The sequence below is a fragment of the Aplidium turbinatum genome, chromosome 6 (genome assembly GCF_918807975.1).
Source record: "Aplidium turbinatum chromosome 6, kaAplTurb1.1, whole genome shotgun sequence".
Lineage (NCBI taxonomy): Eukaryota > Metazoa > Chordata > Ascidiacea > Aplousobranchia > Polyclinidae > Aplidium > Aplidium turbinatum.
Window position 1 is genome coordinate 26,275,232 of NC_137477.1, and position 21,639 is coordinate 26,296,870.

A 21,639-nucleotide genomic window follows, 5' to 3' on the forward strand; every position below is an offset into this window, starting at 1 on the left:
TGCAAAATGTTGTTAATCAACAAATTCTTGCCACGTTGATAAGCACCGCAAGTGACAGTTGTCTATAATAAAAGAAAGACGGCTTTATAGACTCTCACAAAAAGGATGAAAAACCAACTTCTATGGACTTTGAGTCTGATTGCAAATAAATAAATAAAATTATATTTTTAGAGGGAACACTGTTCATGAATTACGATTTTTCGATGATTTCCGCAAGCGTTTGTTTCATGGTGCCTGGTTTCTTTTACCCTGTTATTGGAGCCTATTTTTCGCTGATATGTTTGCAGGTCACTATTGTTGCCTGTATTGCGATGTGTCAAACATTTCCTTGTTTACTGAAATTGTTAATTGCAAGATATCTTTTGTGAAGCGAAGTGACAATACCACTCTTGCTTGGCGATGAATATTCTGATGAAACCGCTCGCCTCGCTATAAGTGCGCAAAACAAGTGGCCTCGTTTATTAAGTATTGTTAAAAAAGTCAAAAGTGTTGTAAAAGGAGCTTGGCCTGGCAGTAGCGTTGTTCGATTAATTTTGTTGCTGCGGTATTCTAACATAAATATGAACAACATGTAACGCTGGATACTGGGTACGAAATGCGTTCTTTTATAGCATAAGAGTCAACCTACCTAAAATTTTAATAGTGCGGCCCGACAAAGCTCTCCTTAGTGCCAAACTGGCGCGCATGCAAAAAAGGTTGGTGACCCCTGTAGCTGAACTTAGGCTACATTTCCTTGTGAAAATTACGAATCGTCTTGAGACTCTTATATTAAAAACAGAGACTCTATATTAATAAAATCCACAAAAAGTAGCCTACCCTTTCTGCGAAATTATTTAAAAATTATGACGTAGGCTACTACAAAAAAGTCTTCGTACAAAGCGATTTTGCACGAACAAAATATCCGTAAGTTTTGTTTGTAACGAAGATCTTAGAAAAGCCACCAAACGGACAAATAACTTATTCGTCTTCGTACGAACGGCATAGCAGGGTATGTGACCCCAATTCGGATGGTTTTCAAATACTTTAAAAACGGTAGCGATTGTGTTCTTTTTTTGCAAAGCGTTGGTTAGTTTAGAATATTTTCCTCGCACTGTCAAAGCCTCTGATAGGTTATTCCTGGCAGTTTCGTATACATGCAGCAGTTTTTAACGCAGGGTCAGTTACCAAGATTGGCAGAGTGAAGTTTCTGATGGATGTTGCCATGGAATTATTCTATTCACCAGGTGCCGCTGAATGGAGAGCAGTCTGAAATGCGTTGCTTAAGTACGCACCCCGAAAACCAAACCGGCGTGATCATGAGTCGGGCGCTTAACCACTGAGCTAACGGGGCGGATGAACATACTAAGCAAAGCGTTAGATACATACCATAAATATGATACAAAACCTAACATACAAGGCCTGAGCTGCTGAAGGTAGAGGAGTAATGAACAATACATTCTATTGGTATTAAGCCATATTCGATGGCTTTTGTAGTCTATCGTTCATCCGCTAGGTACTACAAATGTTACAGTATACAACAGTGTCTCTTTTTTTTGCAAACATGAAGCTAATCCCTCAGAGGTAGCTGAAGGTCAAGAGCGTCACGTTCAAGCAATTTAGTTACAATAAAAAAAAAAAAAAAACACAGCACAGTCGTTGAACTTAAGTAGATACAACCACCAAACAACCGATTTTTTTCACTGCATGAGCAAGACAGGGCCTGCATGGGTTTTCGTATTCCTCGTTAGTGCCGAAATCGATACACAGCAAGGACACAAAGGTATCTTTGAAATAGGCAAAGTTTCGAGTGTATTTTGGTACATTAGCAACGGTTCGACAATACGAGCGACAATGTATGAGAAAAATTATGTAAAGGACGCGACATCAGTCGTCATGAAATTTGTTTAGCAAATGCTTTCAAGAAAAACACATAGTAATACATAGAAATAATGATCAATTCAGTAGAGGTGAGATTTTTCCACATCCTAAAGGACCTTCTTGCAAATGGCAGAATCAGGTCATTCGATTGGCTTCAGTTTTAGAAAATAAAACCTAAAAAAAATCTGTTTTTACATTGACTCAACATCTTCCGACGTTGAACAAATGTAGAAAGCGAGAGAATTAAATCATCGCTGAAAAGTCAGTTTTCATTGTCGCAAGGGGACCAACTAATTTCACAACGGCGAACGTCAAAATCAACAATTGCCTTTCATTTTCACCGTCCAACAGTTTTAACAAAAGAACGAAGGATCTTGCCAGAGTGCTGACATTCGCAATGAGGCCGACAACGCCACAACTTAGCTCGCAAAAGTTGCTCTTTTTAGATTGTTTCAACGTCTGGAGAAATTAAAACGATGTACTGTGAAAAAGAACAACTTTTACTCGCTGGGTACAGAGCATTTATTCAAAACAGAAAGTTTGATGTTAACATAAATGACAAAAACAAAAAATACGAGCAACATACAAACTGTGTCCACAATCGACCTTACTCCATTGTTAGCTTATGTATATCTGACGTTGTTTTTACGTTATCGGCTTTCTTTGACTGTTTTGTACAGAAATTGTCAAAAATCGTATTGAAAAGTAATTTAAATTCACTGGTGAGCAAGTAAATACAGATAGACTCTTAAATCGTCACAACCAGATGACGATCCACCATTACGACACTAGTGGTTGAAACAGAAACGAAAAACAACCAGGGTCAGATTTTAAAACAGCAAAATGTGATAACAACGATTAAACCAACTTGTTTACGTGAAAGGGAGAGAATGTCTTGCAATAGTGTTGCCCACCAACAGACGCTTAAATTTGCTATCGGTAATACAGAAGTTTCAAATCGTCATGGATACTTTGTGGATTGACATCTGATACAGCACTTGAAGTAAATCTGTTCGATCACTCTCAAGCGAACATGGAATTAGTTGAAAGTGAATTGCCATGTGTGTCGCATCAAGTCTTTGACTTATCATCTAACAACAGCTGCTCGCAGGTTTGTACAAATTTTATACATTTTATCTAAAAAAGAAAAAAACGAACACTTCCTCCCATATAAAAATGCTCAAAAGCAAAAGTTTCCAATGCAACACATGTAATGGTACAACATGATCTACTGTATTGTTGTGGCACGAATGACATGGCAAAGAGCCCGGTATAGGCTCGTTGCACATCAGCGTGGGGAACACAGACTTTGCCTTCATCAACAGAACAATTCTTCATGATTACATAAGAAAGCAAACGGCAAAGAACATTTTTTTGCTTTTTAACTTTTGGAAAGTAATAATAATCAATGAACATGAAACAAAAAAAAATCACAAAAAGAACATGGTCAACGAAAAGGTCACAAAATCTCGGATGTAAGGGCGTCTTCAAAGAACTACTGTACATCCGGAAATCAGTCCGTTTTTACATCGATTCAATGTACGCAGACGGACTGATTTACTGGAGTACTTTCCATGCTTCGAAATTAACCGATTTCACAATAATTCAACGTCGCCATACGTTAAATGTAACTGAGTAAAAGTACAGTAGTTGCCTTAAAAAGGACGTTCTTATACAAATAAGATCCCAGATGTCAATTGTGCTACCGTCCAGCGTCCATACATTACCAAAAGCTTGCTTTTGAGATAAAACATTTCTAAGACGTGAATATCGATCAAAAATAGTAATTTGTACAAACTAAATGGTAAAGAGCACGCAAACAGAAAGGAAGAAAATTGTGCTGAATGATAGCTAAAACATTTTCAGTCAAAGCCCAACGTAAAAACGTTCGCACATGCGCAGTGGACAGCGAAAAGAGTGAAACGCTCAACCCAAGCAGGTACGGGGCTCATCAATGCTGTGCCACGATAAGATCCATTCAGCTGGGACAGAACATGTTTGCTGCTTACGCGCATGTCCTCTACCTAGTACAAGGATTCTCAAGACTTTTTTTCCTGCGATTACATTTCACAAAAATATCGCAGACGACCTATTATAATCTTAGTTTTGATTAGATTCGCAACCCTAATTGAGGTAGCAAACCACAGTTTGAAAACCTGCTCTGGTATAGTTATTATGGTTAGCCTGCATCTATAGAGGTGTATAGCGAGTAACTGTATGTTCGTTGGCAAGGTAAGCGACAGGCTATGCTCGCTGATATGGTGAGCAGTGAACATTCAGCCTTGTGCTGATAGCTAAAAACATTCACGTTGGTATATTTGCAATAAATAGATGCAATTTAACGTTAAAGTGATATTAGAACATATCAAGATGCTTTGTATGTGATGCAAATCATATTTCCCCATCGCGTCTCTAAATTGCAATTTGAAAGAGGAATTGAGCCGAGACGTATTATGCAGTGACCAGACAGCAAAATCGGTAATATTTACATTGATTCAACGTCTGCAGATGTTGAACGAATGTAAGATTGATGGATTTTGCTGTCTGGAGTTCTTACATACAGCATTTTTCAGGTGCACAAAACGACGTTAAAGCAGTTTAATGGTTCAATTTAGAAAATCTTTACAAGAAATAGTGTTGGCTTGATTTGTACAATCTCAACAAAAGACTATTCCATGGGTGACAAAAATAACCCTATATTTCATCTGTTCAACGATGCAAAACGTTGGATAAATGCAAAGTGTTCGCAATTTGCCGCGGCAGCTACAAAAACCGCACAAGTGTTCATGTCGAGTTTTTTCACAAAATGACAAAGGTTTCAGGAAAGTCACAATTGCAATTCATTGGCCACTTTAGACGCGATGTTCTTGAATGCGATGCTGGTGCCAGATATCCTCTGAAAGAGAGAGATTGCCATTAGGTTTATATTTTACAGATTCGGACAACGATTCATTCCTTTGCCTGGTAAAGTCGACGTTCAAAATATCCCTGGGTTATTAAACAGAAAGCAGAATAAAGTTTGAATGATAATTTAGCGTCACTCTTTTTCATCCCCGAGACCGACCCACCGATCAGGGTATCATCTTTTACAAACACAAGTGTATCTCCAATGCCTCTTCTATGTTGCCTTCACAGCATATAAAGTGAGGGCACGCCTGGTTCCCCTTTCACCAGTGTGGCACTTGGAACATACCACATGGTCAACGACCACCCTTTCTCAACCGAAGATTGACTGGCTCTCTGTGGTCCGGAGTAGCCTCGTAGATCCTCGGTTGTGAAACGACAAACCCCTATCTATACACTACAGTGCAACCAAACAAACTCAAAGAGCGTTTATTTTTTTAAACTAATGACGTTCACCAGACATAACTCGTGCACAGTCGGCATTAAGACATCAGCCAACAGGACAGGCTCTGAACGAGTAGAATACCAAGCGAACAGATGGAAATCAATTTTGTCAGTGTGGTTTATTTTGAAAGTAGCAGATCTTGAAAATTTAAAGATTTCTAACAAAACTCTCACCTTAAACCGGACTCCGTTCAGGGACAGTCTTGGCAATTTGCAAACCTCCATTTCCCACTGCACGAGGTTGTCGGCATGCCCGTAGCCACCATGCACGCAGAAGAGCAGAAACTTCTCTCTCTGTTCGTAGTCGCAGCTGTTAGCATCAAGCACCTGGCGAAAGAGGACCCCCTGTTAGTTGTTGAGGAACTACGCTTGGCTAATGTTTACAAGGAATTCACTGAAAGGATTTCACTTTTTGTATAGACGAGTCCAGTTCAATAGCTATTTTCAGAAAAAGTGCGTTAGAAAATTCCGTTACTGTAGCGCCGGTAAAAGTTGGTAACGGCTGTTACAAGTAACTAACCCATTTAACAAATTATACTCATCCCCAGAGGTTGACGCTACAAAAAATAAATGAAAGATTACAATGTGTTGTCATGACACAAAAATACATTTAAAAACTAAACCCGGTAATTGATAGACAGGACTATCATACTTTTCTGATTTCCTTCATCATATCTTTAGGATCCATGGACGAGGTAGTTTTCATCGACCAAGTGAAACGAAGAGAACGAGGTTTGCTTTCCTTTTCAGTTTCGGGAACTCCCCGAGCGGGATTGCTGAAATGTCACCGAGTCAGCAAGTTGTATTGGTTTTACGTCGACCATACATCTCATAGCATTGAACCAACACAACACAAACCAACCTCATCACACAAAGCACAAAGACAAGGCATTTTTTTAAATATTAGTAAAAGCTCAATATCAAACCAAATTTTGTAAGAAACAGAATTAAAGTCAAGTAAAGAAACCACTTCAAGTCAGTTGTTTCAGGGGTCGGCAACATGTTATAAAACTGTGGAGCGGTTCCAAGTAAGCGTCGTCAGATCGGGCCGGCCGTCAACGTGTGCGACAACCCTTGATCTAACCAGATCATACTGCTTCACGTTCACACTTTAACGTTGGTATGTTGGAAAATTTAACATGCTTTTCTTAAGAGGATGCACGTCCATTTGCCGGGTAAAACGTAAATGACAAAACGTCACATTGTTTAGGTTAATTGATAAAAAACATTAAAAAAAAACAAACTTGTACAGTAATATTAAACTTTGAAGATTAATCGATTTTTTTAAAAGGTTACCGATTTCTTTTGCTAACCTAAAAAATTCAAAGGGCTCTGCTAAATGTGGACAAATTTTGAAATTAAAAAATCATAATTTCAAATACGTCATTTTGATCATTGTTAAAGCGGCAGTAGCCTACAAAATACAGACCTACTACGGCTGTCGGGCAATGTTAACATAGAAAGTGCCCTTTATTTTTTGCCCTATACATTCAAAGTCCCATCTAAGTCAAAATAATTAGAATTATTTTCCTTTAGTTTTTCAATCGTTCATGTCAGTGAAAACCAAAATGTTAGTTGAAACCAAAAATGTTTTACTCCATATAGAACATAATTAAACAGCAGATGCCAAAACTTCCTCAAGGAAAAGCTGCTAATTGCATTTCCTCCGAAGCTAAAATACATGCGAAGCGACTATTTATTCGACGTTATAACTAAAGTTCATAATAATGACGTTTTTTCTTTATACTGTATTACTCTAACACCTCGTTGGAATAGTTGCACATCGATGGAAAATACATCGTGATAGAGAGACTGAAAGATTGACAAATCATGCAGTGGAATTGGGCTATGACTGATAGCAAGCAATTGCAAACAAAATGACTTGTAGGTCTTTGAGTTTCGAAGTAATATAAAAGTCAAAAAGATAGATAACACAGAAACTGGTTTCTAATTTCGTTGCTGTCAACACGTATGGGCAAGACAGTGTGACTTTTTTGAATTGCGGTCACATGTGTGCAGCCACGAGTGCTGCAAAGCAGCTCAAGCGAGATTGGCTTAGTTTTCAATCCGAAATGTTCCGAAAATTCCGAAATCCGAAAATCAATCCGAAATCAATCCGAAATGTTCTTCTTGGCTGTGCGTGGCATAAGATGTATGAGTATTGAGTAATCTTATGGCATGTAAATTCTTACAACTCACAACGGACAGCAAGTGACCAAAAAATAAGTGAAACTTAAACAGTTTGAGAACCACCAACAAGGCGATATTCAATATATCAATCTATAATAATTATTAACAAACTTTAAAGTTGATCGTCCCTTATTCTTGACAACAAGTATGTAATTCTATTATTTATTGTACTTTGAAAATCGAACTACATTTTTACAATGAATCAAAAAGTGCTTGCTCGTAACATAAAAGATATCTCAAATTTTACGTTAAATTTTAGTGTTAGATTAATTTAATACCTTAGATTAGACATCGATAATTCGATATATTTAGTACGTTTACAGATGATTACGGGTATACAAAGTGATGGTTAAACAGACACACCAAGCTTCTAAAAAACAGCAGGCACAACACACCGAACAACATGCGTTTATTAATTAACACAACACAATGTTAAGTGAAGATTAGAACCAAGTGACTAAAGAAGCTGGAGATCTGTTGCCAAGATTTCGATGCTTGAAGTGACATGGTGACTGGTGATATGAAAAACGCAGTGTCCTGGAATTGCAGTGTAGCAATAATTTTTATGTCGCTGCTCGCTTATTTTTGAATGCTGATTTCAAGAATGGATATTTTTTGGCCCCACCGTTTCGTTACAACAATCGCATACGTTTAAGTTATGTGTTGACTTGCTGTTTTATTTTTTATATTGAAACAACATAAGCGCATGACTTGCAACATCATGTCGTGCCATAAAACTTCGGCCATAACTTTTTGTGGTATCCAACCTTAATCCAGTTACCAAAAGTTTAGATTAAGTGGACAGAAAGACGAGGAAGCCACCTTCATGTCCACTTTCATGCTTTAAGTGTCTTGCCTAAGACGCAGCCGCATGTTATTGAGCAGTGTCGTGTCGGTACTCTTTTGAACGTCGAATCATGGATTTTACCACTCGGCTATTGAGCCGACGTCAGGCATGACTTGAGAGCTACTGACAAAAACGCAGCATTTCTGAAATCAGCGGCCGAAAATATATACAAAAATTCGTTGAAATGCAATGAAAAAATTATAAATTTTTGTTGCATCTGTGGTGGTGCGAGCATGAACCCAGACGTTGAATCAATGTAAAAAACGACTGATTTGCTGACTGGGAAAGTGACGTTTGTTTATTTCAAAAGATGTAGAATAGTGATGGTACTTGTGCTGTGCATTAAAAATTATTCTTCAGATGTGGCACCTACGCCGATTTGCAGATCGGCAGCAATGCAGTGAACAGGCAAACCAGAAAGAGAGCAGGAGTTAAAAATATTAGCTACCAAACAAAAAAAGTTAGGTCGCATTGACAGTGAATCAACGTTTGACCACGTTGAATCATTGTAAAAACAACATAACTTTCCTCCAGGCAAAGATGTGGTCAATGTTGCATGCTTAATTCATGCCAGTCTAATTACTGACCGTTCGTATCTGCGCGAAAACCGTAACGATCTCCTGTAAAGTAGCATTGATTATTAACACGACATCTACACACGACAAACGCATGGACAATTGACTAGCAAACAAATTAACAACATCAAACATGACTACATGAAAACTGGCATAGAAAGCTTGCTCACCTGCGGTTGAATTTCGAGGATATTTTATTAAAGAATCCTCCGCTTTCACGGGAGCCCGACGCCCCTTTGTTGGTGGGTGCACCGTGGGCGTTGGCCCCACTGGACATACAATCCCCTACAGAGGGGGAAGATGGCGGAGGAGGGCCGTTGTAGGTCGCGATTCGCCGTTGTCGTTCATTTGATTGTGGTCCGTGATAAGTGCGTCGTTCCCTTGCGTTCCTAGGGAAGGGAGTTGTGCTGCTGGATGAAGACTGGACGTGTCTACCGTGGACTGACGACCGCGCGCCTGGGGCGACACTGCTGCTACGAATTACCGGTGAAGTGTTGCCGCTTGGTGACGTACTGTGAGGAGAAGAAGTAAAACGATTCAAATTCCAAGCCCTGACACTTTCCACGTATTTTGAAACCTCACCATCACCAGTTTAAAAAGGTCGACCTTGACCTGCTAGAACACGGCCAAATATGTTGCTATTTGAAGAAATTCCTAAGAGTATGAATTGTTGCAATCATAGCAACTGAGAAACATGTCATCTTCCCATTTCCAGAAGTAAGTAAAATAAGCAATATTTGCATCTAGACATATGTTTGGCTTGTTTAACCGGAGATTAGGTACGTACGTTGAGCACAGTTGACACAATAAATGTAATATGTAAGACTTTCCAACTGCACCCTGGAGGTAGTATCGTTTGATGCAATTGCATATTTCATTTAAAATATCAAGGATTTTTGTAATTCTACTCTATGTTGTAAGCTGATCATTTGATGTGCCAATTTAAATTTTAGTTTGTTTTGTAAGTAAAATATGGCTATTGGCGAAAAATCCTGCTATACAAAAAACCTAACGACTGTATGATGACACTACCTCCAGGATGCAGTTGGAAAGTCTTACATATTTTACATTATTATTGCATAAATTATGCTTAACATGCATATCTAATCTCCGGCAAAACAGGCCAAAAATATGTCTAGAGGCAAATATTGCTTATTTTACATGACAGGTCTGTCATGGCTGATTGTAACAATTAAGACTCTTAGAAATTTTCCCAAATAGCAACATATTAGGCCGTGAGTCGACATTGCGAGACTAGTTATCACAGCGCTGTAAAGTATATTTGAGGTGACGTATCACTTTGGGTGAAGAGAGAATGCCCAGAGGAGTGGAAACAAAATAAATGTGCCACTTTTCAGAGGATAGGGGGAACAAACATGAGAAATGGTTCGAGTGGTAAAATTGAATGATATATTAGACGATAGAGGAGCAATTGTTCATTCTGAGAAGGATACTGGAAGAGCACCAAGAAAAACGATACTTTTGTTTCATGAACTTAGAAAAAGCTTTTTGCAAAGTCTCAAAGGAAGTGATGGAACAAACAATTAGAAAAAGAGGTATACCGGAGGACGGAGGTGCTGGTGAGAGAGGATGTGTCGATGCATGAAGGCGCAAGAACAAAGCTAGAGTTGTATAAGATTATTATTCAGATGAATTCATTGTGAAGGTCAGGAGATACACCTAGGGTTAGTATTGTCACCTCTGATATTTACTTTTGTTGTAGTTGATGTGGCTGCAAGGGTAAGGGAGGGCTTACTGAGCGAAATTTTGTATGCAGATGACCTAGTCTTGACCAGTGATAGCATGAGTGGATTCACAAAGATATTCCACAAATATCCAGACAAATCAGACTAAAGGAAGATGCGATGGGCAGAATGAAATGTAGAAAAGAGATAAGCTATCGCTGCATAGAAAGAATCGACCACCTCTCCCAGTGGGGACAAAACCGAACTGGGATGATGTGGACGAAAATGGCTACTTCAACTGTCCAAAGCAAATAAAAAGTTTAACAAGATTCCCCAGGACGATTAATTAATTAATGTAAAATTGCAAAGGCTAAGTCTAATGTAAACTTACGTTGGTCGAACGTCAGCTTCAACGGGCTTATCCAATAGCATTTTTCCAGAGACAGCAGCAGTGGTGGTGTGAACTTTAAGATGCTTTGAGTGGGAACTGCTCTCTTCAAATGGGCTGAAAGAAACAAAAGGCTGATGACCTTGGAATTTGGATAAAAATAGTAAACGAAAGTATGTCGAAAATTGTGATTGCGAAAATCCGTATTTAAATGAGGATACTTTCATCCACAACAGATGATGCTTTTCAGTGCGGGTTGTTTTGTCGTAAGAAATTCTGTCAGCTCAACCATTCTTATACAAATGAAAAAGTTACATAACTTTTTTGGCAAAATAGTGTGAGAATAACATATTTTACTACCCAATGTAAATACAAGACTGACATGTCGGAACGTTAAAATATTCTATTCTCCGATAGCTGGCGTTCAACGTCAACGAATGCTGTTTAGACGTTACCATCAAAGTTCCCGCAATTTCAATAGTAGCATTGTATAGTTTTAGGTATTTTAAAAGCAGTCGGAGATATTTTTCCTTTCTACTATTATTATTATTTTTCTATAACTTTCCATACAATACCAAAGTGATAGAAATGAAGATTATCATTTTATGGGGTTCGCTTGCAATCATACCTGCCGTCGGAGGGCTGCAACACGCTGAGTTTATCGTTTTTCCTTTCCGTTCCAACATACGTGTTCCTTCGCGACATGTCTGTTTTCCGATTCTGTGGAAAGTAGTCGTTAATCGAGCAGGGTTGACAACGATTTATTTCAACAGCTCATGTGAAAGTGTCTCTAAAAGGTCTGTCGTATCTTACACTACAAAAAAGCTTGGTTGGTCGCTACTTTGTGACCAGGAAATAGGAGTTTAACTATGTTGACTTGAAGGTAAAAGTTGAAGAGCTCACCACGCAATATGAAAGATTAGAGCACGGTGAAGTGGATTGCTTTTTCAAACTAAAGTTAAGTGAAAGAAAAGCCACAGTTTACACTACACAAGTGGATTGCAAGCTCAAGGTTACTATGCAAAAGGTCCAGGGATGAGCTTTTAAAGCAACAAACATTGCAGTCTAATATCGTTCATTGAAAACAAGGGAACCTTCGCGCTTTCTGATCTCTGTGAGCTTGGTATCTCCGATTTATTTGGATTGGCACCGGTGGATGCGAGCAGGGTTGTCTTCGCATTTCTGAAAAATTAATTTGGCACAATCTTTTAGATAAGGTGTTGCGACCGTGCAATATTTTAAACTGATTGTCCTGTTTCGGTATCAAGCACGTTATAACGTCCGCGTTTTGTCGCTTCGACCCTTTTCAAGACCTCTCCTACGTTTGGCATATATTGTTTATCTTTGTGCAGGCCTCTAAATTCACGGCGGACACGGCGGTCATGTCCGCCGTCACAGCATGTGATGTCCGCGGGAAGTACCATCTAGATCGGTCATATTTGTCCGCCGAGAAAGAACACAGGAACTAGCGATACAAATCGTCATTGCATACCACGAACAATTGTTGCGAGAATATAATTTTCCTCGCATTCTAGCACGCATCTAGAAAATGTGAATATTGTATCGTAACCCTTAGTTTCCATTCAATCAGGAAAACTTTCGATTTTTACGTTGCTTCAACGATTGATGACATTGAATCAGCGTAACAAAGGTGAATTCTTCGCCAAGAATCGATGGGAGTACGGTACTTCTACACTATTCACGCGCAACTTAGTTCACGTCTTACGTCACATCTCTGGCTTTGATCTCCGAGTAATATTGATAAGGCAAGGTTGGTTACAAAATTTTTTAAGCTTTGATATTACAGTAAGACAGAAAAGGCCTAGGGAAAATTCACTTTCGCTCACATGACACGCAAAAATAAACCTAAATAAAAAGCCTAGTAAAACTTTGCACAGCAGAAAATAGTAGCGTTAGTGTAGAAGTTTTCCGATTCGTGCCCAGAGCATTGTGACGCAAGAAGCCACACGACCTCGTTCGGTGGAAGTTCGTTCAGTTCTGCGGCGTATTAAGCAGCTACAGGGCGCTTTGACTCTTCAAGCGCAGGTCGTTGGTCTGATAAAAGCCTTTCAGCGTGACTTCACTGCAATTTTAACAAGCCTTCTAAACCGTAGCTATAGTTCTCAAATGGTGAAGAATTATCAAGATAAAGTAATTAAGCATGACGATCGACGCTAAAACTGGTGTGTCCGCCGTGAGACTTAATTTGTCCGCCGAGATAGCTGCTCAGACCGGAGACGTTTGTCCGCCGTCAACAAAAACGAATTTCGAGGCCTGTTTGTGATGGTCAGAAATAAAAACAAACTGATCTGATGTCATCTTTCGTGTGTAAAATAATGGTGGAAATGCATTAGAACTTGCCAAAGCTGCGTTTGGCTGCAAAAGATCTTACTCAACTCTGTAACAACGGTCATGCAGTAGTATTTTTAAACTCTCGCTTGGCAAGATCCATGCAGAAAATAATACGACTTGATTTTTCGAGAACGTGGTAAAAGATGCAAAGCAATTCTTTAAGTTGCCGGGACTTTAATGTTACAGCAAACATAGCATGGTTTCAGACGTTGTGAAAATCTCAAAAGAAATTACAATGATCTGCTCACTTCTTTGTAAGCTTGTGAAGTAATATAGATTCTATCAATATATTGATTCTTTTGCGAAAAAAAACTTTAATTCGTGCAACTCATCTCTGACGAGAACAATTCATTCAGTCATCAACACGTAATAAACACAAAATTTAACAGTCAATCAAGGGTTTAGACATAAAAAATCAACTCCGATGTAAAAAAAGGAAATATAAGTTTGAACGCACCGCGAGCTGGGGTCTTCAGGTGTGGCAGTTGCGCTGGATTTCCTAGAGTCACCGTTGTGGAGATTGTGATGATGGTCTGACGTAGATCGGGCCACACCCTTGGACGTGGCTTTCGAGTCTAAACGCAAAGGTAAGATAGATGAACAATGGATAGAAATCGAATGCTTGGTTAAAAAGATTATTATTTTTCACAAGTTTTTTTCAATTGATCAATATTAAAAAAAAGTCAACACGTTAACTGTTTGAATTAACCATTTACAAGTTTTTCCAATTGTAATAAAGCTTCAAAACATTCAACACATTAACCATAACTTTTTGCCTGTGTTAGTGAAACGTTTCATATGTTTATGCGTTGAAATAACGATGTATGGCTCCGCATAGAATTTTAATGCCAAACGTATTATGGGTAAAAGCTCAACCATACATTAGTGAACAGCCTGAGTGAAGATCTTTCATAAATGAAGTTACTTTCAAACTAAACTGCGTTTAACGCATTTGTGTTATACCTGGTGAGTATTCTGATGCTGCTGCTTTCCTATAGCGCTTTTCCATATCGGTCACGTGCACGTTGGCTAAGCACTCGCTGAGGATCCTGTACTTTTCTGTACCTGCTTTGAGCCGGGTTGATCCAATCAGAACACGGCGTTCCATTGTAAAAGCGTCCCCGGCGGAGAAGTCGCGATATCTCGAAACTAAATTTTCAAAAGCGGCCGCAGTCACCACAGCGAAGTAGTTGCTTGCTATCTGAAGCGATTTCTATCGCACTTCCCAAAACTACAAGATGGCTGTCAGGCATTGCCATTCAACTGCTTGTCTAATTAAACTATATTAAAGTACACTAGAAACCGCTGTAACCTTCCTCCAAAGAAAGTGAAGCAAACGATATAAGCAATCTACTTCACTCGAGCTCGAACAAATGTTTCACTTTACTTTCTTAGCATTAACTCGCACTAACTGCTTTCAGGAAACTTGCTCACTCAAACAAACAGTTTATGCTTGACTATCATACAACTGGCTGGTGGTGTTAGTTCCAATTGAAATTGATAAGGAACAGACATCATGCAACTCATACATGAAGCAATTGTCATCGTCTGGTCACAAAGAAACACATTTTTAATTTCACCACAACCACACCAGCTTTTAAATTCTATCGCAAAATAGTCGCACATAAAGTTCGCAATGAATTAGGAGATGTCATATCACCAAAGTGGTTTTCATTTTCAAGCAACCTGGTTTAGAGGGGCTCCATGAAAGAAGTCACGATGGCGTTTCCACCTTAGGAGGCTACTCACATTCTGCACTGCTTTTCCTTCGCGCTTTTTGATTGGTAGAGGCGCTGCGTAGCACCGATCGATTATGCTGATTGGACGGCGAGGACTGATTGGCTTGCTTGAGTGACAACGCACTGCTCGACCGTGACGCCGTGGAATCATAGAGCTAGAAAGTCGAAAGCATAAGAACTGTTAGATAATTTAATTAACACGGTCGTTAAAGTTTATGTCCTTTTAAGTCCGTCGACCAGACCATGGATTTCTTAATAGATCCTACTATTAAGAAGTCCATGACCTGACCCTTGGACTAGCGAAGAACAAGGTCTCTAACGAAGCTGGTGTGTTACGGGTGCTTTCCAGAGTTTTAACAAGGAATTCCCATTGTCATTACGTTTTATCATAACTCTTTTTCGTTTAAACCACTGGGGCCGATGGTTTAATCTTTTACCATCCAGGGGGTCTGTGTTGGCTCGAACTACACTGAGAGGCTGCTAGACAGCAGCCAAGCACAAACACAGAACCTTTTCCTGATATGATTGTTCGATTGGATGGTGTTAGCTTTAAACAGAGTAGCTTAATATTAAAACACAAGAGCAAACACAAAGCAGCTTTCAATCAACATACTGTTGTTGCTTGTTCAGCGAAGCAGCTTGCCATAAAAGAATTTGTATTTATTCACTGGTCAGCAAACAAGTGTGTTATTGGAAAAGAGCTTGGGACCAAAACCAAAACTCTACAAACTGTTACTTTTTACCCAACTGAAACTAACTTTTCTACAGTAGTTGAAGTGAATGAACAAAACATGCTTGGGCAATATAGAATATGATTTTACATTTCGATATTTAACCACTTTGCAGAGTAAATATCATACATACATAACATCAAAAAACTGGTTGAACACAGTCAAGTTATACTACCTAATACCTACTACCAGCACCGACAAATATAGGGTATGTTTATTCCTCATGTTCTCAGGGCAGGCCAAGTTGTAACTCATTAAATTATTGATGATTTCATCGTTGAAAATATGCATGAACGACTTTTCTCCACGTGTTTCAATAAGGTGGTTAATTTTGGGACGTTGAAAAAATTAATAGTAATATTGCGTTTTTCTTCAACGCTATACAATACAACTATATGGAAGCACAGAGGAGTAGTGAGTGAGCACAATATATATTTTTGTCAATTCATTTCTGAAGTGCTGAGCGCAACAGTGAAGGCCACGGTTACTTTCACCATGACATGTTTTCACAAAATATTTGATCCGACAACTCAGAGGTTCAGAGACTACAACATTATCGAACAGACCACTGCTTTGGTTAAAGCTGGTTAATTGGCGGTCTATGCATCATGTCGTATAATATAGATTTAAATAAAGAAACACTTTATTAGCCACAATGACATGACTGGTAACATCGACTTTGGATAGCTCGATGGAATATCAATAAATATGCTTCAAGAAATATAATGGTCAATACTCAACATAAATGCAAGTATAAAATAAAAAAAAGTTTCCATTGTTGCGGAGTGTTCATTGGAGAAGACGATAGCCTAGCCATTCAAAGTAATTTAGAGCTTGGCTTGATTGGTTTAAGACCTTGTATTTTTTTTAAACAAAATGTTTTCTACATCATACAAAAAAATTTAGTGGCAAAGCCTTAGTAAAAATCGAGGTCATATCAAACTAGCGGCAGCCCATGCCTCAATTGCCCCATTGCCTCCAATGTTGCATGTTTTATGGCACATGGAAAAGAATTTGATTAGTTTTTGTGCCACTGTCTGATTCTAAAGTTATTACAAGCCATAGCGAAATAGTAAAGTCTTTATCACATAAGATCACAGAAAGATATGTAAGGTGTAAAGGTCATAAGATATTTAATTCAAATTTTTCACGTAAAACTATAGATCTCGAAAAATACAATTCACATTGACAACACGCTTTATAAGCTCATATTGTAAACGAGGGAGCTATAATAAAAATGTCCTTCTAATATTCCATGTGCTTTCTTAAGTACTGAAGTAAAATAATCACGCACAAGGTGCAAAACTCACAAAAGTTGTAAATCATTTGCACAACACATTGAAACAGAAGCACTTGCACTTAACTATTGGCTACAGTGCAGTCGATTTACATCAAACTTTAAAAAGTTTCTTCATGATTTTAAGTCTTCGAGTTCATCAAAAATGTCATTCGTGATTGCAAACTTAGTATCTTGTCAGTAAAGTGCATCGGGACATAGACAGCAAAATTCGTCATTTTTACATTAATTCAACGACGTTGCATGAATGTAAAAATGACGAATTTTGCTGTTTGGGGAGCTTTCGGAAACAGACCCATGACAAATTAATAAGTGGATGCATAACTTGAAGTGGGAAGAATGTAGTGTTGGTACTATGGGCTCGGCTGTCACTATCTGCTTCGTAAAACGCTAAGAGCAACGTATATCTGCGATGGATATAGCGCTACATAAAACCACACATTTATAATAATAATTATTCTTATAGTGTGCGCATCCAGGAGGCCACAGTATCGAGGTTCACTTATTTAAGCGGCCTAGTGTTTTTGTATGAGGCAAATCGATTTATTAAACTGTGGGGCAGGCAGTGGAAAGCTGGGTTAGAATAACGTCATCTAAAACTGCTATAACGGCTAGCGCTAAAACATGTATATCGTTTGGTGCCATACAGAATACATGGAGCAGGTACAGATGACACGTTAAACAGTTAGTTTCTCGATACTGCGTTTGGGAATAACGCTGTTATCTGTCGTAAGCAGACGTTGAACCGATGAAATTAATTTGCCTGGTGGACAACAATGACAATGATAGCAAATAGAGACAACACTCCAAATCACTATGTTAGAAGAAGCAAAGAAATCGATTCCAACTGAAACACGTTTTTGAGAAGTCAAAACTGTGACGTATATCAGGTGCTGGCTCTGTGGTGAGCAACGAGCGGTCGTTTGGGATCTACGTCATCGGTAAAACGGGACCAATGAATCACACATAAGTACTCGGTTATAAAGTCACAAAACGCACCATTGAAAGTGAGGTTTTATTATCAAGCGGACAGTTACCGTACATGGTGTGATGGCAAGTGACAACGCACAAATACAATGTCATTGATCAAGACAATCCATGCTCTTTAGCAACGCCTTCCTCAGGTTTCTAATCTATAATAATAATCAGAAACTTACATCAGACGTTTTAGATCCCAAGAGCAGGTACGTGGCAAACGGATCGTCATATGCTCGCGTTTGCAGCGAATGTAGCGTTTCTTCGCGGTCGTATCCCATAGCAACCATCGATTCTGAAATTTGTCATCAAGCCAGATAACGAATTAGGTGAAAGGTGAGCAAAAAATCAAGTCAATTTGCGACGGGAAAAAACTAGTTGAAACCAGATTGTTTCAAACCGTCTGTTTGCAGTTGTTATCAAACGGAAACATCGTTGACACCTCTTTTAGTAATGTACCGAATCTCAAAAACCGTCAACTTGAACTAATGAGAAACGATTCCAAGCAAAAGAGTCTCATGGTTTGTTTGTATAGCCACTAACATGAGTATTGAGTATTGTGCCACCGTCGATTGTAACAAGCGTAATCGTTTTCACTGTCAAGTGCAGACTTTCCGCTCAATCAACAATATCCCAGGCAGCAAAATCATTGATTTAAACGGCTGCAGACGTTGAATCAATGTAAAAACGACGGATTTTGTTGTCTAGGATGGTCGTAGCCAGTTTTCTTTTATGTCAAGTAAAATAACAATTTTACTGCATGTCATCAATTCAACTCTAATCAAACATTAGTTTAATACAATAAATCTGTAGATTTTAACATCCTTACGCAATCTGTCCTCTTCGTGATCACAAAAAGGCGTCTCGGTGAACGGTTTCAAGGGATCGTCGGCGTGGCCTATGTTCATCCACTTGTCTTGCATTACAGACTGAAAGCAAGGTAGGTTGGTGATGCCTGTACCTGTACTTTATGAAAATTTAACGTACAAGAACGTCTGGACATTGTAACTTTGCTAACCGCGTGACACTTTTCCAGTCACACCACACATTGACAAAAAAACAACAACAAGTAACTTTTGTGAGACTATGCAATGCTGGTGAAAGCAAACGCAAAAAAAAGTGTAAAAACCAAGAATTAATATCGATAGTGCATGGAAAAGCAGAAGTGCAGGCATTGATGAACGGTTAGTGGCGTTACTACTCACTAATTAGCAGATTTGCCACATGATCAAAAGTATATAAATTCTAAATCTTGAAAAAACAGTTACAACAAAGTAAACCCATATTAAAAGCAGCTCAATTGAGAACAAAGACATCATAAAAATCATTTCGACAAACTAACAAAACTAGGACAAGTATGAACTGTATTTTTCCATGTTTTATTAAAAAAATACGCAAAAATATCTTATGCCACGCAAGCACAATGAGACCTACAGTTAGTACGAATGTAGGGTTGCCAGATTAAAAAAAAAACGATGAAAACAATCTTTTCAATTATCATCATTATGAAAGGTCACAGAGAGTAATACAATCATAAAAAAAATGTATAGCAACAAAAATAAACATACAATGCGTGCTTATGGGTAATTCGACGGTGCTTATGAGTACTTGGGTGAATTGTAGGACCCTTCATAAATACTTACAGTTAAAGTCCCTCGCCGAGAAGGGTTGAGAACAAGAAATTTTCTAAGCAGTTGCTCGCAGTCAGTTGACATGTAAAATGGAATTCGGTATTTGCCACGGAGAACTCGTTCTCGCAGTTCCTAAAAAGATCTCTCATGATGGGAAACTGTTTAGAAACCTCAGGCAGATGACAACTGTCACAGTTACAACGGGCCGTCGTCTGTGCAACAAAAATCTTCACCGATTTCGGGTTGAAATATCAATTTATGAACATACGCTTGTGATTTATGCAATAAAAATATCCACAATATTATACAGATTTCTTATTAAACTCACTTTTAAGTTTTGTCCGTCAAAAGGCAGCGATCCACTGACAAGAGTGTACAGGATGACACCGAGCGACCACACATCCACTTCTGGTCCATCGTACTTTTTACCCTGAAGCAAAGGCATGTTAGATCGGCTAAAGAGAAGGTGAAAGTATTATTTTCTAAAAGTGTATTTTTTTATGAAAAGCTAAAGTGTGTTCATACTTATTAACACATTTTTAGTGCCCAGTCAACAGCATTTTTGTGAACATGCAATTCTTGCTTTTGTTTCTCGCGAGGTTGCACATTTTATTTTTAATGTTAATATGATGTAACGTTTTTAACTACAGAAGACCATTCATGCTGTCATTGTTCACTTTCTCCGACTCTGCCCACAAATTTGTCGGCTAGAGAGAAAATGTTTGGAGATATGTACCTGAAACAACTCTGGTGCAGCATAAGGTGGACTTCCACAAAATGTGTCCAACTTTCGACCGGGAGTGAACTCATTGCTGAATCCAAAGTCAGCTATCTTAATATTCATATCGGCATCTAGGAGCAGATTTTCAGCCTGAAAATAACAACGACTGGAATTAAAACGAATGCAGGTGGAAACACACAACATAAAATTTAACAGAACAGAACAATGACATAACATGACATAACAATGACAGAACAATGATATAACAGAACATAGATTTCATAAAATTGTTTGAGTTTGTGGTCAAGTCTTTTGCGACAATTAAGCACTGTTGTTATAAATCATTTCTTGTGACAGTTTACGCATTTATTCCACTAAACGGGAAATTTTTAAATCTGAGTGTGAAGGGTATTTTCACAATGACTCTTGGCATGCCTTGTACACAAACAAAAATGGTTTTCAACCTAACAGTGTAACAGACGTTCGACAACCGCATCGATGATCGATGGACAACTGCATGTTAATTTTAACGACGTTAACGTGAGTAGATTTAAAAAGTACCAACAAATGCGTTCACATCCTGTGGCATTGAATGCTGCTTTCGTTTGGATGATGCTCAGACAAAAATGCATGCACTTTGCATTCGTTCAACGGTAAAAAAAATAATTTTTGTCAAAACGTTTTGATTTCCTGGCTTGAAAAAGAAAGGGAATGTCATCATCATAATCCATCGTCGGTTTGTTCCCCACTAGTGGGGGTGGCCGATTGTTTCCGCGCAGCAATTGTTTTAATCCCTTTTCTCCATTTCACCCTGTCCCTTGCATCTTCCTCCTTCAGTCCGACTTTTTTAAATTCATCCTTCACTTGTTGTTTCCACGTTCTTCTTGGACGACCGCGTTTCCTAGTCAAATGTCAACTAGCTAAACTTTATTTGAACCCCTGGAACACTTTGTGCTCTGTAAATGTCACTGTCCAGACAGAAAATCAACCGTTTCTTTACATTGATTTGCTGTCTGGGTAAGAACAGCCACAACTATCTGGCTTTTGCTCTTACAAAATCAAAGGTGGTTCTCCACAGGTTAATATAGTGGTGATGGGAATTCAACAACAATTAAAGCTGAGAAGCGTTTGCTAACGCAAGGCCTACGCCGTTTCATGGCTTAAATGTCAGTTGCTTTCAAATCGCTAGCACGTTTGCAAACAGCTAATAATATCGCAAATGCGTTCTTTCTAATGGCTAGTGCTGACAAACAATCTTGCACTACGTTGCATGCAGATACTGTATCATCACTCTGAGACAACA

At 38.6% G+C, this 21,639-nt stretch overlaps 1 protein-coding gene across 2 annotated transcripts in view; it reads right to left on the bottom strand.

Annotated features, from left to right (window-relative positions):
• Positions 1-1,760: 1,760 nt before the first annotated feature.
• The window catches only part of LOC145772695 (MAP/microtubule affinity-regulating kinase 3-like), a 33,639-nt gene continuing 13,760 nt past the window's right edge, over positions 1,761-21,639 (bottom strand). The window contains exons 8-22 of one of the 2 annotated variants that reach the window (XM_082584567.1): positions 20,352-20,486; positions 19,944-20,045; positions 19,628-19,747; positions 18,814-18,913; positions 18,167-18,279; positions 14,992-15,136; positions 13,700-13,817; positions 11,985-12,072; positions 11,519-11,610; positions 10,894-11,007; positions 8,988-9,329; positions 8,830-8,862; positions 5,858-5,981; positions 5,380-5,532; positions 1,761-4,753 (exon numbers count right to left, since the gene is read on the bottom strand). In XM_082584567.1, coding sequence (XP_082440693.1) covers positions 4,685-4,753; positions 5,380-5,532; positions 5,858-5,981; positions 8,830-8,862; positions 8,988-9,329; positions 10,894-11,007; positions 11,519-11,610; positions 11,985-12,072; positions 13,700-13,817; positions 14,992-15,136; positions 18,167-18,279; positions 18,814-18,913; positions 19,628-19,747; positions 19,944-20,045; positions 20,352-20,486 — 1,848 coding nt within the window. In that variant the 3' untranslated portion in view covers positions 1,761-4,684. The remainder of the gene's footprint in view (positions 4,754-5,379; positions 5,533-5,857; positions 5,982-8,829; positions 8,863-8,987; positions 9,330-10,893; positions 11,008-11,518; positions 11,611-11,984; positions 12,073-13,699; positions 13,818-14,991; positions 15,137-18,166; positions 18,280-18,813; positions 18,914-19,627; positions 19,748-19,943; positions 20,046-20,351; positions 20,487-21,639) is intronic. The other variant, XM_082584568.1, reaches the window with a different exon arrangement.